This window comes from Lithobates pipiens, unplaced genomic scaffold (genome assembly GCF_037356315.1).
Source record: "Lithobates pipiens isolate NorthernLeopardFrog02 unplaced genomic scaffold, aLitPip1_a1.2 Scaffold_28, whole genome shotgun sequence".
In the NCBI taxonomy this organism is placed as follows: Eukaryota; Metazoa; Chordata; class Amphibia; order Anura; family Ranidae; genus Lithobates; species Lithobates pipiens.
The window spans coordinates 197,322,194-197,340,645 of NW_027507789.1; the positions used below are offsets into that span (position 1 = coordinate 197,322,194).

General features: G+C 41.8%; 1 protein-coding gene across 1 annotated transcript in view; it reads right to left on the bottom strand.

The window, feature by feature from the left end:
- SYCP2 (synaptonemal complex protein 2) overlaps positions 1–18,452 on the bottom strand; it is a gene marked incomplete at its 5' end in the record, with an annotated part of 200,775 nt that overhangs the window by 125,700 nt on the left and 56,623 nt on the right. Inside the window, 3 exons of the mRNA XM_077458435.1 lie at positions 594–700; positions 6,621–6,991; positions 16,851–16,957. Coding sequence (XP_077314561.1) covers positions 594–700; positions 6,621–6,991; positions 16,851–16,957 — 585 coding nt within the window. The remainder of the gene's footprint in view (positions 1–593; positions 701–6,620; positions 6,992–16,850; positions 16,958–18,452) is intronic.

Here is an 18,452-nt window from a genome sequence, read left to right on the forward strand (position 1 = left end):
ACATACAGTAAGTGTTGTGCCCAGTTTTAATTTTAGTAATCCCATTGTATTTTTTCCTTCCATCACTCATGTACCTAAAAAAGGTTTAGGTACATGAGTGATGAAAGACCATTTCCACTTCTTTCTGTGCTTTGTCATCACTGATAATGTGCTTGGCCTCCATATGTCTGTTTTTTATACACTTCTCTATCAGCTACACTTTCTGTTTCCTTGAATCTCCTATATGCCGATTTTTTCTCCTATCCTACTTACCTTGTTAGTGAACCATATTTTTTCTTCTGTTTATTCTTATTAATGCCTGACATATATATATAATCTGGTTGTCTCCAGGATGGCAGACTTTAACAGTGACCACCGATTACTGATTCCTATCGTTTTACGTCAACCTTTTAATTTATTTTGTTTTTAGAAATGAAAAGTACTTAGATAACATGCTATACGTACACACTTATAAAGGGTGTACTTTGGTAAAATCATGAAAATCATGTGTACTTCAGTCCACATATACAAAACCAATTTGTTTCGTTAAGAACTGACAGTATATAGGTTTACCCCCTCAGTAATAAAAATAAAATCTACATATATTATCATACCACACCACTGCTGTTTGCTTTTTATTGACAACATCACATGAGTATTTGCTTCCTATTTTGGCAAGGAGTGACTGTGTTGCATCATGTAGACTTCTGGCCTTTTCATTCTGTGAATACATAACACCAGAACAACTTTTCAAAAGGTATATCAATGAACTGTAAAATCCATCTAAGGCCTTTTCCTTCAGAGTAATAAACAGGCATTTTCAATGCAAGTTGGCATGTTAAATGTCCTAAAATAAATGTAATTTATCTATTTTTCTTAATTGTTGCACTCTGAATCAAACAAGCATTTAACCCTTGCAGTTCATGGTGGGTTGCCATCAGTTCATGGTGGGTTGTATCCATTAGCCAATTCCGAACCGCCCACTGCACAGATCAGTCTATGCACCACTCGTTAAAGCGAACCCAGACCTTTTTGTAGATCTGGAGCGTCTCCTTCTTTCTGCTATTGAGGAGAGTGGCTATCAGCCATTCTGAAAATCCCTTGGTTTTTAATATTCTTTCCTCAGTAGCCAGGCTGCTAAGTTCCAACGGTGTACTTGGGGACAGAGGAAAGGAGAAAGGAGATCCTCCCGAATTGGTAGGAACCAAGGAGGTTCTACTGCTAACCGTTTAAAGATCAAGAACTAAGCCCTTTTGAGCCAATGTGGTGCCACCAAGATCAGAGAGGTGTTTCTGTCTGAAATTCTCAGTACGACAGGGAGTAAGCCGGGGGCGGGAAGGCATAGCATCTTTTGAAATGCCAGCTCTGCGTTAACGCATCTACCCCAATGTGTTTTTCCCACCTAATTAGTGAGAACAAAACAGGGGGTTTTTGCGTTGCCCCTTGATGCTGTTGCCTTATGAGGAGTTTATGAGTAATCTCCATTAGCAACTGGGAATATTTGTATTATAGATGTATATATTAGGATAAGAAATAAAGAAGATTTATAGTAAGTATTAGGTTAACTTGGCTGGATGTGAGCAAATACATGAACAGACTTTTGGCTGGAGTATGTAATTCAATTACCAGTTCCTTTTGGCTTACAGGTATGCTACGTGTGTGTTAGGGAGATGCCCTGCTGTTTACCTAACTTGGTATTCAAAGGCCCAGGAAAAGATACCATTTGAGTGTGTAGTCGGTACGGGGCCAAATTAATTTGCTAGATAAAGGCTTGTGTATTCTTCCGTGCTAATCAACCATTAATCCATTTCAAAGGGTGGTTGATATGCTTAAAATATTTCTTTGATCTGTTCAGGAATGGACAATTTACCCCAGCTATGACTGTGCATAGTTAAGTGCCCAATTCAAGAGAAGACTTCCTCTTTAATTAAGTTGGTTTCAGACTAATTATCACTAACCAATTAAACCCAAAAGAGGAGGTGCTATTGAGGGGAAATTATGTTATAAGGAAATTGACTATCTTGGAAGAGATACGCCTGGGGAAGGAGAGGGCTAACCAATCAGGGTGGTCCTGTGCAAGTCAATGAGAGATGCCCCTTTATTAGTGGGACTCACACAAAGATAGATGGTAGAATAAAACTAACTGGGGACCCAGACCAGTAAGATAGGTAAATTATCAGATCATCTCCCAGCACTTAAAGATATACCTGCTCGTCATATGTCTTGTTTTGTATTGTAATGAATATAATCTGTATTCATGTATTTTAACTTAATATTTTACTCCCTTGCTTAAGACTATAGATATTGTCTGTGTATTAGATAGACCTGTAACTTACTCTAATAAAAGAGAAACACCGCCAATAGGGAGAGTGCGTTGGCCTCGGCCCAGCTCAGGACTTCTGTTGCTAGGGCTAACAGGATTCCGCTCCTCATGCTGCCTTGCTTGTTTACATAAGCAACGACAGATGGGTTGTCTGAGCGCACTTGAATGTGGTGGCCCTGCAGTTCCCTTCTGAAGGCCTCGAGTGCCAAACCGACGGCTTTTAGTTCCTTCCAATTGGATGACGCTTTGAGCTCCTCGTCTCTCCAGGTGACCTGTGCCAGTAGCGTTCCCACGTGCCCGCCCCAGCCTTTGCCGCTTGTGTCTGTGGTTACCGGGATGAGACGCCCCTGCGACAGGTTTACCGTTTTCCTCCACCACCAAAAGGGATCTTTTTACCTGAGGAGGAACACATAGTCTAATGACTTCTGGCTGTGATCCCACACTTTTAGGATAGGCCAAATGGAAGTGCCTGAAACTGTAGATGAATTGTTTCTCCTTCTATGTTCACTGCTAGATGGCGAAACTTCTGGAAAGCCTCCGGGATAGGGATGTGGAAGTATTCGTCCTTGAGCTCTAGTGACACCATGTAACAGTTCTGCGGTAGCAAGGCTCTGACTGTAAAGATCGATTCCATCCGGAACCTCTTGTAGGAAATCGACTGGTTCAGGGGTCTTAAGTTCAGGATCAATCTGTATTTTCCTGTGGACTTTTTTTTACTACAAATATGTGTGAATAAAAGCCCCTCCACCCCTTTTGGAAATCTGCAAACCACGTTCACGTTGTAATTTGTTTTTCAAATTCTTAATAAATAGAGTTAAAAAAAAGAGAGTGTGGAAACTTTTTGAAGACCCCTCGTCAAACAAAAGTTCTCTATATGAAAGCAGTGGTTTCTTTAAAGCAGTCTAAGGAAGCCATACACGTTGCAAATCTGCTGAACCAGCTGAGATTCGAACAGTGTATGGGCAGGGCAAGTGTACCAAGTTGATCGATCAGCTTGGGTACAACCAGCATGCCAGGCTTTACCTGCGTTTATCTCTAGCAGGTGCTTTAGCTGCTAGCAATAATCACTATCTTCTCCCAGCCTGGACAATGGCCTGGCAGGAGGGATTCCCATATCAACACTGTCTGTGTTGATGGGGGAATCGAGCGAAGAAATTTTCTCCATGTATGGCCAGCCTAACACGGAGGTAGAGTTAGATCTCTGTAACTAGCAGAGATTGTCAGCTTTGCTGAGTGCCAAGAACCCTGACTCAACAAGGAGAAAGTGAGACCACTGGAGAATTGGGGATTTTTGTTTTTTAATATTGGAATGCAATTTTTGCACTGCAAACTTTGGTTAAGCTTAAGTATAAGATTTCCTTTAAAAGTAAGTAAATGATGTACTTCATGTAACACTTAAAGGCTCAAATGAATTTTCAGTTTAAATCAGATAAATGTATACAAAGTGTGTCACAACAATACGTGTGCAGTCTTTTCTTTAGAAATGACCACACTTTAAATAGAAAAGTCTATCTTGTGCCAACATGCAGAAGAAAAGGACTCCTGTGCTGTGTGGAAACTGGCATCTCTACAGAGGATCAACATCGGCTGTGACTGCTGTCTAAGGGAAACAAATGATAAGACTTTACACACCATTTGACGAGGAAAGGAATAAAGAGCTGCAAGGCCCTAATTCAGACTTTACAGGCAAAATAGACAATAGTATAGTAAAAAATATATTTTATTAACAATGAATCATATCACACAGGTCAAGTAGAAAATAATTAAAAATATACGATAGACATATGATAGTTGTAAATATTTAGTGTGAACAAGAGGGTTGAGACCAAATGAACGGCAGTGAGCCCCTGTGCGTCAACACGTTTTGCTATTTTTCTTCGTGAGGACACACTTGGGGGTAGTTGAAAGGAACAGGTCTCACTATCAAAAATAAAACAAATTAATCAGACATTGTATTATAATAACATATAATAAAAACTTTCAAACACTGTTATATCTGGAGGACATACGTACAACAGACCTTGTCAACATGAAGTTGTCTCCACATGGATAAGTCCCAAATGATCACCAGAGAATCACCATGTAAAACAAGAGGCAGTTTCTTATTAGTGCCAGTGACCATGTATAAGGCTGCAATAATCAGCATGTTGATCCAAATTAATATCCAAAGAGTAGCCAAATTTAAAATTGAAATTGATGGCGGTATATAAAGAAAGCATACCTGATGGTGTAGAGATATACAAGTATGAATATATACTCATATGGTTCACCAGGGGAGGTGTGTGGGTTAATGTGTGGTTAATACATGCCCTCCTTCTGGGTGTGTATAGTCCGGAGGGTTCTTCCCTTCTCTGTGTGCGCCTGTATGATTAAGCGACGCTTGATGAGGTGGAGGTGTGTGCGCACCTCCCTCCCGATCAACTCCCTCATTATGATGTTGCACGGTGAAGGAACAGAGGAGAGGGATCACTGTGCTCTTTAATGACATCATTCGGCGGCCAAGCTGAGACACATACGATCAGCCCCATAATGATCCTCAGTTGCTTATTAGCACAGGCTAGCATAAATAGGTCCCACAAGGACACCCTCAGTGTGGTCTGTTCATTCCCGAGGGAGACAATGAATCTCATGCTACCGTAGGTAAGCCACTAAACAACCCTCATCTTATGCTGCAATGCTCTGATTTCTTCGGCGGCCACACCGAGACACATACGATCAGCCCCATAATGATCCTCAGTTGCTTATTAGCACAGGCTAGCATAAATAGGTCCCACAAGGACACTTCCGGGTGGCACAGTGGTGTAGTGGTTAGCACTCTCACCTAGCAGTAAGAAGGGTCACTGGTTCAAATCTCAACCACTACCTGCCTGGAGTTTGCATGTTCCCCCTGTGCCTCCGTGGGTTTCCTCCAGGTACTCCGGTTTCCTCCCCCAATCCAAAGACATGCAGGCAGGTTAATTGGCTTCTGTCCAAAATTGGCCCTAGTATATGAATACCTTGGATTGTGGGCTCCTTGAGGGTAGTGAGTGTGCAATGTACTGGGATAGGGACAATTGTAGACACTCAGGTTGAACTGGATGGACTGGTGTCTTTATTTAGCCTTACTAACCATGAAACTATCACACCCTCAGTGTGGTCTGTTCATTCCAGAGGGAGACAATGAATCTTATGCTACCATAGGTAAGCCGCTAGACAACCCTCATCTTATGCTGCAATGCTCTGATTTAATTAGCTGCTTTAGCAATACGCTGATGCCTTTTTTTTTTCGTTTTTCTTTTTATTTCTATCCTTTCAGCCTGTTCAAATATACTGATGGAATTTATGTCGCCGTACTCACCGTGGGCAGATGTAGAAGAATCTCATATATCCAGCTTCAAAGGAACATATATTTGTCTATATGGATTACTGTGGAAGCCTCCGTTGTTGTGGACCGAAAACAGGTGGAAAGGTGTTGTTTGCTCTACCCTTTCCTCTTCTATTCTCCATTTATGATCTGGATATCCACATTTTTTCTTTCCTCCCCCGGTGAACCATATGAGTTTATATTCATACTTATGCAACTCTATAGCATCAGGTATGCTTTCTTTATATACCGCCATCAATTAAAATTTTAAATTTGGCTACTCTTTGGATATTAATTTGGATCAACATGCTGATTATTGCAGCCTTATACACGGGCGCCGGCACTAATAAGAAACTGCCTTCTGTTTTACATGGTGATTCTCTGGTGATCATCAGGGAGTTCTCCATGTGGAGACAACTTCATGTTATCAGTGCATATCATGGGTATGTCCTCCGGATATAACAGTGTTTGAAAGTGTTTATTATATGTGATTATAATACAATGTCTGATTGATTTGTTTTATTTTGGATAGTGAGACCTGTTTCTTTGAACTACCCCCAAGTGTGTCCCGACAAAGCAAAATAGCGAAACGCGTTGACACACAGGGGCTCACTGCCATTCATTTGGTGTCAACCCTCTTGTTCACACTAGATATTTACAACTATCATATGGTTTTAATTCTTTTCTACTTGACCTGTTAGATATAATTCATAATAAAATATATTTTTTTACTATACTATTGTCCATCTTGCCTGTAAAATCTGAATTAGGGCCTTGTGGCTCTTTATCCCTTTCCTCCTTCAAATTCATGTATATACGGATGTGGCCTTAGAAGTGTTATTCTAAATTTTTACAATTTACACACACACAATTTGTTATGATGCATTGATAATGTAAACTGAAAGTTCAATTGCCCTTTAGAAATATAAGGCTTTTTTCTTCCAGATTTCTAAAAAAAATAAGTTTATATATTACCTTAGGTCTCAACGATTCTCTCTTCTTCGCTGCGTTGTCAGAGCTTTTGAACTTTGCTACCTTTGCGCTTTCCTTCTTACTATTATTGTCAGATGTCTTAGCTGGATCATCACCATGAGAATGAACATCAGACTCCCTGCTTTGTGTGTTCATAGATATGTCAGGCTTTTTTACATTCTTCAAGTTTTGTCTTTCATTAGCTTGTTCCTCAGCTTTTGTATTTTCTGTTTTTTTGTTTTTGCGTCTCTCCTGAGCCTGTGATTTTGTCCTTGGGCAACTAGCGCCTGTGGTTTTTTTATTTTGGCCACTTGTTTCACTCTCAAAGGCTGAACTCTTTCCCATTTTGGCAAGCAGATCACCAACCGATTTATCTGAAATATAACACATACAGAAAATTGTGTATAGTAAACCCCTGTGCCAAACCACGTATATTATAATTAAATTAAAAAAATGACTGTAATAAGTTAGAATAAACTGCCACCTTGTGGTGTAAATCTACACTCAATAACAAATAAAATATTAAAGAGGAAGTAAACTCTGCCATCCCTATGTGTCAGAAACCATGAAATCAGACAGAAGTACAGTTAAGTCACACTTGTTTAATAATAAAAGTAAATAGAACAAAATGTAGTTAAAACATAGCCAGAGTTCAGGAACCGGAATGGATAGTCAGATGTCAGGGAGCCGGAGAGAGTGTAGTAAAACAGCAAGCAGGATCTGGAGCTAGAAGGGATGTCAGCCAAGCAAGTCTTAACAGGAATGCAGAAGAGCGTCTCTGTGATGTTGACTAAGGCGATTGCAGAGATCCTCTGTGCTGGACGGCTTAAGTAGGCAGGTCTGACAAGCAGGATATCAACAGCTAGGTAACTGTGGCCAGCTCAGAGAAGGAAGGGCTGAGCCCAGCCCTGACACTATGGTGTTTTTCACTATTTAAATTTGATTACCTTTTAGCAAGCATTACATAGTCTAATCAAGCCAGAATAGCCTATTACTTACTTTATTTTCATACTTTTAAAAATGTTGTCTCCCGGGATAAGGCGGGGCCATCTTTAGTACTGTCATCTTGAGTCTGTGTAGAATATAAATTTCCGCCCTTTGCATGCGCGATCTGACATTACTGCACCGCCACTCATACCCGGCATGTTACATTGTTCTTGTGCTTTTATATATACCCGTTCTGCGTATATGCATGCCTGTCAGTCCTGCTCCAGCTCTCCTCTCCTGATCGTGCTCTCGGATGCAGTAGGTTTACTCTCCATGTGGTCATCACATGGTCACCTGGGGAGTTCCAGGATGCAGGAGAAACTCTGCAGTCTCGCGAGGAGAGGGCAGTCAGCGGTGTGCTGCTGGGGGAAGAAATCCCATTCACGGCACCCTGTCAATGGGCGGACCATGAGGGGAAGGGAAGCGCATGCACTGATAACATCAGTAAACCTAACATGATGGATCATAGCAAAACTAAACAGGTAAGGAGACATTTGCCAGCAGCAATCAGTGTTTTTTATGAGGATTACCATATAGTAAAGTTGTGTGGGAGGGTTTGCAACTACTTTGGGAGGGGTGCTATTGTGCTAGTATTATTTCCTAAATCACAAATTCCCAAAATCTCGAAAATTTATAGTAAAATGGTGGTTCCACTTCACACTAGAGTCTCTGGTTTTCAGAAACCCAGAAAAAAATTGCAGGAAACATGAACCATTGCAGCATTTCCTCCTAAAACAGGAAAAAGCTGGCACAACTGCAGTGTTATGAGCTTTAAAGTGGAAAAGGAGGCTAGTACTATTCTTAAAGATATTCACGGGGGCGTGGCTTGCGGCTGATGGAGTAGGCAGCGTGGAGTGTTACCTCTGCCAAGAATCTGAGCTTTTCTCCTGATACAACTATCCTGATACACCCAATTTACTCCTACCCTGCTCTGGAGGGATCCCTTCATCACCCCCGATCCAGCGGTGCTGTAATAACTGCAATCCAGTGGCAGACATGTCCCGCAAAGAAGGCAAAGACTCTCTGTCTGCGGCAGAGCGTGGCGGGCAAGATGGCGCCTGGTCCCATTGTTCAGCTAAGAAGGTGGCCATGAGGATGTTTGGCAGCTCTCAGGGGAAAGGGTAACCTGCCCAAAATGCCTTCCCTTCTCCTGGATCTCACTGACCAGGAACCCCTTCCAGAAGATCCGGAGACAGCATGGCCAGAGGACTCAGAGTCTACCTCATTATGGGACGCAATGAGTACACCAGCCCCAGATAACACTGTCAGGGCTCTGGCAGACCAGGAGCTGCATGCTCCTGAACCGACCCTTAGAGACATTTTTGCAGCAGTCACCCCCTGCAACATGTCTATCGCTACCCTGACTACTGAAATAAAAGGAGTGAAACTAGAGCTGAATCTAGTTAGACAGGATATGCAGAACAGCGTGACTGCACCGCAGCCCTGGGTGAGAAATGTGGAGGATGATGTTGTGCCATTGCAGAGAGAAGTCCGCCATATGCAATCGATTATCACAGGCCACTCAGCCTCCTTAGAAGACATGGAGAACAGGCAGAGACGCAATTAATGTCCCTGCAGTGGGCTTCCCGGAGAAGGCAGAGGGGAAAAACCCTGTGGTATTTATGGAAAACTGGCTCCTTAACACATTTGGCAAATACTCCTTCTCCCATATGTTCGCTGTGGAAAGGGCTCACAGAGTCCCACCCAAGCCGCCTAAACCTGGAGAGCCTCCGCGACCGTTCCTATTTAAATTGCTTAATTTCAAGGACCGGGAAGCCATACTATATTAGGCCAGAACCAGAGAAACCCTTATGAAGATGGATAACGTTTGCATATCTTTATACCCTGATTTCTCTGCTGAATTACAGTGCCACAGAGCCAAGTTTACTGAAATTAAGAGGCTTCTTTGCAAATATGATGTCGCATATGCTATGTTGTATCCTGCCAAGATTAGAATCGCAGCAAATGGCGAGATGAATTTTTTGATACCCCTGCTAATGTGTCTAACTGGCTGGATCGTATGAAGCACACCTTTAAAAAAGCACCAGCACCCATGGCTTAATTGCATTTTACCTTTTACTACCTGCTACTACTGAATGTGGATACCCTAGGAGTAGATTTGAGCACATTACCCTTTTTTTTTCTTTTCTCAATCCTTCCTTTCAGGTGGAGAGGAAGACATAAGTTGTTTGCACTACATTTCACCAATGACTTGGATTCGCAAGTCCCTTTGAATCAGAGTGACAAAGAGTGACAAAGAGCGGTTAGCGATCATTGTAGCCCTCAAAGAATGGAGACATCTCCTTGAAGTTACCACTGTGCCGGTTCTCATTCTTACGGACCATAAGAATCTCCCATTCTTGTCTGAGGCTAAAACACCTCTCTCCCAGAAGGGCGCTCCCAAAGCGTCGGCTCTTTTCTTGTCTAGTTTAAATTACATTGTCTCATTCTTACCTGGTACTTAGAATGTAAGGGCTGACGCTTTGTCATGACAATTTTCCTCCACTTCCACGTTAGTTCCGGTTCCTGTGATTGCTCCTGATCGTATTCTGGCTGCGATTCACACCAGTCTCACTTCTCCTTTGGGTGACAAAATTCTTGCTGCTCAGGTCCATGCTCCTCCTGAGAAACCTTGTGACCGCTGCTTTGTCCCAGAGTCTCTGTACTGCCGTGCTCCAGACTTACCATTCTCCCAAGGCTGCTGGCCACCCTGGGAAGAATCAACGCTTTTGGGCCATTTCCCAACAATTTTGATGTCATAGTCTACGTGCTGATGTAACTGCCTTCATAGCTGCCTGTTCCGTGTGTGCTCAGAGTAAGACTCCACGACACCTTCCAGTGGGCCTCCTACAACCCATACCCAATGGAGAGAGGCCCTGGACCCACCTGTCTATGGATTTCATTGTGGAGTTACCCAACACCCAGGGCAACACAGTTATCCTTATGCTGGTTGACCGGTTCTGGAAAATGTCCCATTGTATTCCACTTAAGAAGTTGCCCACTTCTAAGGAACTGGCTTCCATTTTTGCTCAGGAGATCTTTGGCTTACATGGGCTACCCAAGGTGATTGTCTTGGATGGGGTAGTCAGTTTGTGTCCCGGTTCTGGCGAGCCTTTTGTGCACACTTGGGAATTCAGCTTGCTTTCTCCTCTGTGTATCACCCACAGTCTAATGGGGCCATCAGAACAACTGGTCAGACCTCTTACTGTGGGCAGAGTTTGCTCACAAAAGTGCCTTGAATTCTGCTTCCCGATTGTCCCCGTTTATGGCGTACTATGGTTTCCAACCTTCCATGGTGCCTGACTTATTTGTTCCGCAGAGTATTCCTGCATTAGTAGAGCATCTCCGTTGTCTTTGTTCCACTTGGACACAAGTCCAGGAGGCTTTGTGACATGCTAATGATAGGTACAGACTCCATGCTGACCGCAGATGCCTGCCTGCCTGCACCTTCCTACCAGGTTGGGGACAGGGTCTGGCTGTCATCTCGCAACCTCCGACTTTGTGTTCCCTCTCTGAAGTTTGCATATCAGTTTATTGGGCCTTTCCATATTCTTTGCAGGATTAACCCAGTGGCTTACGCATTTCAAATGTATTTCATGTCTCCTTATTAAAATGTTTGGTCTGCAACCGCTTTACCACCTTGGTGCCTCGTCCTAAACCTGTATAGGTTGAGAACCATAAGGAGTATGAAGTACAGTCCATTGTTGACTCCTGTAAGTTCCGTGGGAGCATACAGTACCTGGTGCATTGGAAAGGGTACGGTCCGGAGGAATGCACTTGGGTCTCATCCTCTGAAGTACATGCTCCTGTCCTCCTCTGCGATTTCCATACATATGTTCCCCCCAAGCCTGGTGGTCCTCTGAGGGGGATGGGTCATGGAGGGGGTACTGCCAGGGCTGGGCTCAGCCCTTCCTTCTCAAAGCTGGCCGCTCAGCTGTCGCCTAAGTGCCAGCTCCTTACTCTCCACATTGACTCACCTGTTGATGATATCCTGCTCGTCAGTCCTGCCTACTTAAGTCATCCAGTCCAGATGATCTCTGCGTTCGCCTTGGTCACATCTCAAGAGAACCTCTCCTGTGTTCCTGTTAAAGACTTGCTTGGCTGACATTCCTTCTGGCTCCAAATTTTGCTTGCTGTTCTACTACGCTCATCTCTGGCTCCCTGACGTTTTGGCTTGTCTTACTATCCATTCCGGTTCCTGAACTCTGGCTATATTTTGACCACGTTTACTCTGTTGACCTTTTTGTATTATTATTATTAAACAAGTGTGATTTAACTGTACTTCTGTCTCAGTCTGATTCATGGTTTCTGACACAGATTTCAATAACAAATCACTGGGAGCTGACAGCCTACCCACGGAAACATATAGGAAATATGGGACTACTCTTCTGCCCACTCTGCTAAAAACCCTAAATGATACCCTTCAGGATGGTGGCTTACCCGCCTCTATGAATGAGGCTATCATAGTAGTTATCCCAAAGATTGGAAAGGACCCACTACAAAGAAAAGAAAAAACTGCGCTAAGAATAGACCACAAAAGATCAAAATTATAAGGATGGACCAGTTCAGAAGCAGCAATTAAATGTGAGATAAAGCACAAAAATAATGCAAAGGAGAAAAAAAAATGCGCTACTACAGTCCGTATAGAATTTGCAGGGCACAAACAGTTCCAAATGGTGATGTATGTAATTAAAAAACTTCAAAGAACACTCTGATGATAAATCACAAATAAATGTACCACCACCTCATAGAAAACACGCTTACCAGATAATAAGCAAATTTGGGCAGATGGCTTTAAGCCAGCCCAGGCCTTTGCTTTCCACGATTCATCAGGATCCTGCATACATGTTGATATGCCCCTCAAATAGATATCATGAAATCAGTGGCTCTGTAGGAGATGGTATAACAATCAACCCAAAAAGAAAAATTAATATAGCATAGCGTGATACTTGATTGTATACGGAACACCCCAGTGACTATTAACACAAACGAGTACACCGCAACCTCACAGAGAACACGCTTACCAGATAGAGCACAACGTGGACATATTGCTTTAACCCAGCCCGAGCCTTTACTCAGCAGGGCATCCCAAAGATGACATGGGGAATAATACAACTCTCAGGTGGATACTATAGGCTCCAAAAGCTCCATGAGCAGTACGCCAACAATCAACCCAAAATGGAGATAAGATAGACCATAGCGTGATATTGTTGCTATTCTGGTTTATTATATCAAATTTAAAAGGTCGCACTGCCGTCCTTCTCAACGAGATGGCGTGGTGACGTTAGCACGCAACGTGCTGACGTCACCACGCCATCTCGTTGAGAAGGACGGGAGCTTGTATTATAGCTGGCCGGCTTCATTTGTTCTATGTATGTTGTAAATGTGAGTGCAACCTTTTAAATTTGATATAATAAACCAAGATAGAAACAATATCACACTATGGTCTCAATTTTGGGTTGATTGTTGGCAGAGCTTTTGGAGTCTATGGTATCCACCCAAGAGTCGTATTCCCCATGTCATCTTTGGGATGCCCTGCTGAGTAAAGGTCCGGGCTGGGTTAAAACTATATGTCCAAGTTGTGCGCTATCTGGTAACCGTGTTCTCTGTCAGATGGGGGTGCACTAGTTTGTGTTAGTAGTCACTAGGGCAGTGATGGCGAACCTTGGCACCCCAGATGTTTCGGAACTACATTTCCCATGATACTCATGTACTCTGCAGTGTAGTTGAGCATCATGGGAAATGTAGTTCCAAAACATCTGAAGTGCCAAGGTTCGCCATCACTGCACTAGGGTGTTCCGTATACAATACAGTATCACGCTATGGTCTATTCATTTTCTCTTTTTGGGTTGATTGTCATACCAACTCCAACGGAGCCACCGATTTCATGATATCTATTTGAGGGGCATATCAACATGTATGCAGGATCCTGGTGAATCGTGGAAAGCAAAGGCCTCGGCTGGGTCAAAGCCATCTGCCCACATTTTCTTACTATCTGGTAAGCGTGTTTTCTATGAGGTGGTGGTACAGTTATTTGTGATTTATCATCAGGGTGTTATTCCTTGAAGTTTTTTAACTACATACATCACCATTTGGAACCGTTTGTGCCCTACAAATTATACATGGACTGTAGTAGCGCATTTTTTTCTCCTTCCCAAGGACCCACTACAGCCTGACTCTTATAGGCCTATCTCACTGCTCAACACAGACGTCAAATTACTAGCACAGGTGTTGGCCACTAGACTGTCAGGGATTGTGGCAGACTTGGTCCATCATGACCAGTCTGGCTTCATTCCTACCCGATCTACTGCGAACTACATCGAACATGAGTAACATATGGAAAAAGAAAAAACAAGAAGGGGGATAGTGCAGATCAAGAAAAAACTGTAGGTTTATTGAAAAACTATATGATGTACAAAATTAAAAAGTGATCACAAAATAAAACATATAAAAGCAATGTGGGGTACAAGTAATGCTGCCCGACGCGTTGTATGCCCCTGTTGAAGACCGATGGTGTCGAAACGCGCCGGTCAGCATTACTTGTACCCCACATTGCTTTTATATGTTTTATTTTGTGATCACTTTTTAATTTTTTTGATCTGCACCATCCGGAGCCCCTTCTTGTTTTTTCTTTTTCCATATGTTACTCATATGAGTTTTTACCTGAAATCCGAGTTTGGATATGCTTGGTTCCTGAAATACTATCCTTTCCTGGAACTTGTAGACTACTGGACGGTGGTTTTTGCAAATACCTACCTCTACGGTCAAACGAGGACTACACACCGGGATCCTTCCTATTGGAGGCCAGAGCATAACCTTCGGTGAATATAAGCCTTTTAGACCCACTGTCGTATGACAGGTGGGTCCAACACCATTGGTAAGAGTACCCATCTTACATTAATAGAAGGTTCTCATATGAACATCGCTTCAGGCAAATAGATTGTTGCTGTTGGTCCCTTCCTCTCCTCTTGTTATAACCTGGATGAGAAGATTGGTCTTTTTCCCTATTCAGCACAATAAGAGGACATTCTCATAGAGAGACGAACTGATAATAGTTTCTCTTTAGCACTCATTGTTACTATGTTGCACAATAACTGTTCATGATATGCAGCTTTATTATGCACTGTATTGCACAATAATTCCTCATATTTAGTTTTGTTTGCACTGTATTGCACAATAACTGTGTTCTCATTCTTTCAGTACTTATTAATTTTCTCATTTTTGTTCACCCACATTAATTGTTTTTATTATCCTAGCGCTACACTATTTATTTTATAACAAAATGGGAAACCTTTGAATCCTATTGAGAGGTACAGCAGCTTCAGCACAAGCAGTTTGGTACACTTAACATATACTTAGATACCTGAGAGTGGTCTGTTTGCTGACCATCCTGTTAACAAAAGAGTGTATTGGACCTACAGTTAGGTCCATATATATTTGGACACAGGTACAATTTTTTTTTTTTTTTAGATATTTACCAAAGCATATTCCATCTATAGTTATATAATGGATATGGGATGGAAGTGCACACTCTCAGGTTTAATTTGAGGGTATGAACATCTAAATCGGAGCAAGGGTTTAGGAATTACAGCTCTTAAGAATAGCCATCCCCTCTTTTTCAAGGGACCAAAAGTAATTGGAAAATTGAATCAAAAGGTTAGCCAGGTATGGGTTACTCCTTTGTTATTTCTTAATCAATTAAGCAGTGAAGATGTCTGGAGTTGATTCTAAGTGTGGTATTTGTATTTGGAATCTATTGCTGTAAACCTACATCACGTGTTCAAAGAAGCACGTGAAATAGGCCATTGTAACGCTTCAAAAATGAAACAAATCCACCAGAGAGATAGTAACATTAGGAGCGACCAAATCAACAGTTTGGTACATTCTGAGGAAAAAAGAACGCACTAGTGAGCACAGCAACATTAAAAGGCCTGAACGTCCACAGAAGACAACAGTGGTGGATGATGGCACAATCCTCTCTATGGTAAAGAAAAACCCATTCACAACATCCAGACAAGTGAAGGACACTCTCCAGGAGATGGGCGTATCATTGTCAACAATCAAACGAAGGCGTCAAGAGAGAAAATACTGAGGGTTCTCCACAAAGTTCAAACCATTCATAAGTCGGAAAAATAGAAAAGCCAGATTAGACTTTGCCAAAAAAAAAAAAATCTAAAAAAGCCAGACCAGTTCTGGAAAAGTATTCTTTGGATTGATGAAACTAAGATTAATCTGTACAGAATGACAGGAAAAAAAAAGTGTGGAGAAGGCTTGGAACCGGATTCGCAGCACACATCGTCATCTGTAAAACATGGTGGAGGCAGTATGATGGCATGGGCATACATGGCTTCCAGTGGCACTGGGCCATTGGTGTTTATTGATGATGTGACAGAAGCAGCCATATGAATTCTGCAGAGTTTAGCGATATACTGCCAGCCCAGATTCAGCCAAATGCCAAAGTTGATTGGACAGCACTTCACAGTACAGATGGGAAATTATCCAAAACACACTGCAAAAGCAACCCAGGAGCTTTTGAAGGAAAAGATGTTGAATATTTTGCAATGGCTGAGTCAATCACCTGATCTCAACCCAATTGAGCATACATTTCACTTGCTAAAGGCAAAACTAAAGGCAGAAAGACCCACAAAGAAAGAACAACTGAAGACAGTTGCAGTTAGAGCCTGGCAAGGCATCAGAAAGGAGGAAACCCAGTCTTTGGTAATGTCCATGGGTTCCAGACTTCAGGCAGTCGTTGTCAGTAAAGGATTCTCAAAAAAATATAAAAAATTAACATTTTGTTTATGATTATATTAATTTGTCCAATTACATTTGAGCCGCTGAAAATGAGGGGACTGTGTATAAAAATGGTTGCAGTTCCTAAAATTTGTACTTGATATTATATTCTACCACTTGAATTAAAGCTGAATATCTGCACTTCAAATTCATTTTGGTTGTTTTGTTTTCATCTTATTCTGGTGGCATACAGGGCCAAAAGTATGAAAATTGTGCCTGTGTCCAAATATATATGGACCTAACCATCTATAGGTGGTGGTGGGAGGGTGGGGGCAGTGCTGTCAAGGCTCCAATTAGTATGACATAATAAAAGAAAATCCTATATTTGCTAGAAAAGAAAGGCAAACAAGGAGTATGAAAATTATTAACAGGTAAATTGGTGGACAGAGTAAAATGTAATCATTTAACTGGGCTTTAAGTTGTTGTCTCTAAAGGACAAATGATAAATTTTACCTTTATTAGACAGAAATTCATTTGTTACACTTGCTTTCTCATTTTGACGTACAGCTTTTTCAGGCTTCTTGGTTAAACTCAAACTAGTATTTGAGAGACCCGGCAATCTATAATCAATATCCCAGATAAGTGTTGGTTAGATTTCTACAAACAGCCATTAAAAGTACCATGTGTCACCTATACAGACTCTGTACGCCAAGCATAGAACTAAATAGAAAGTAGTTAGCAAGTATTAGTTCTAGGTGGGAGGTAGAAGGCTGAATCACAACTTGCTTTGCTACCTGTCGTACTGGCCTTGCTCAGTCTTTAGTCTACAGTGTATTTTTATTGTGCACATATTTGAGGTATTTTTGCAGTGTTTATTTTAAAGTGGACCTTAACCCAAAAAAGTAAAGATATGTTATGGTATAGGGAACATCAAAAAATGCTAGTAGTGCTTAAGAGCAATATTAAAAACGTACCTACAGCACGAGTTTGTCAGCAGATTTTAGCCAATGATTTTGGCTGAAACCTGCTGATTGGCTGTGGCCAATCACAGCACAGAATTCTATGTTGACAAACACTCTGTACACAGACAGTGATTTGTCTGACTCTTCTCCCTGAAATAAACTCGGAATTTAGGGGAAAAAAACAGATCTGTTAGTAAAAGCAGCATACATTACACTTCTTAGGCACACAGTTAACCCCTTGATGTTAACCCCCTCCTAGCCTGTCTCATTAGTACAGTGTACAGTATTCTCACTGATCGCTGTATTAGCAGCACTAGCGATATCAGTTAGAGCCCCTCCACGCCAGTGTCTGTTGGCGGCAGATTGCCCACCGCACTATCACAGTCACATTATAAGTCACTAATCACCGTCATTACTAGTACAGTGTCTGTACAGATCAGTGAAGCTGATTTACTAAAGCTGGAGAGTGCAAAATCTATGCTGTGCATGGTAACCACTTAGCATCTAACTTCAGCTTGTTCATTAAGATTTGACAAAAAAACTGGTGGCGGATTGGTTTCTGTGCAGAGCTGCACCAGATTTTGCACTCTCCAGTTTTAGTAAATCAAGCCTAATATCTTGATCATGATCATAACTATACAAGTGTCCCTAATAGTATAGTGTCCCCAAAAACACAGACATGTAGCAGAATACATTTTGGGCTAACTTTTTGAAGAACTTTGATTTTATTGAAAGAAAATATTGTTTTTATTTTTTCAAAATGTTCGGTATTTTTTTTATTTATATAAAAAATAAACAGTGGTGATCAAATACCACCAAAAGAAAGCTCTAGTTGTGTGGAAAAAAAAAATTTGTGTGCAGTGTTTCATGACCGCGCAATTGCCAGTTAAAGTAGCACAGTGCTGAAAAGCAAAAAAATGCCCTGGTCATGAAAGGGATTAAACCTGCTGGAGGTCAAGTGGTTAAAGCAATTTTGATATGATGTTTACATTTTTACAAGTGTTGTCTTCCATATTTCAATTTACCATACCCCACAATAGTCAGTCTAAATGCTTATGTCTTGCTGAAACAAAATATCAGCCACTCAGTATTTTAGGTTTTGGCTTTCTAGCAGTCAGCCGACTTATAGATCTGCCTTGTCAGGAGCAGCAAC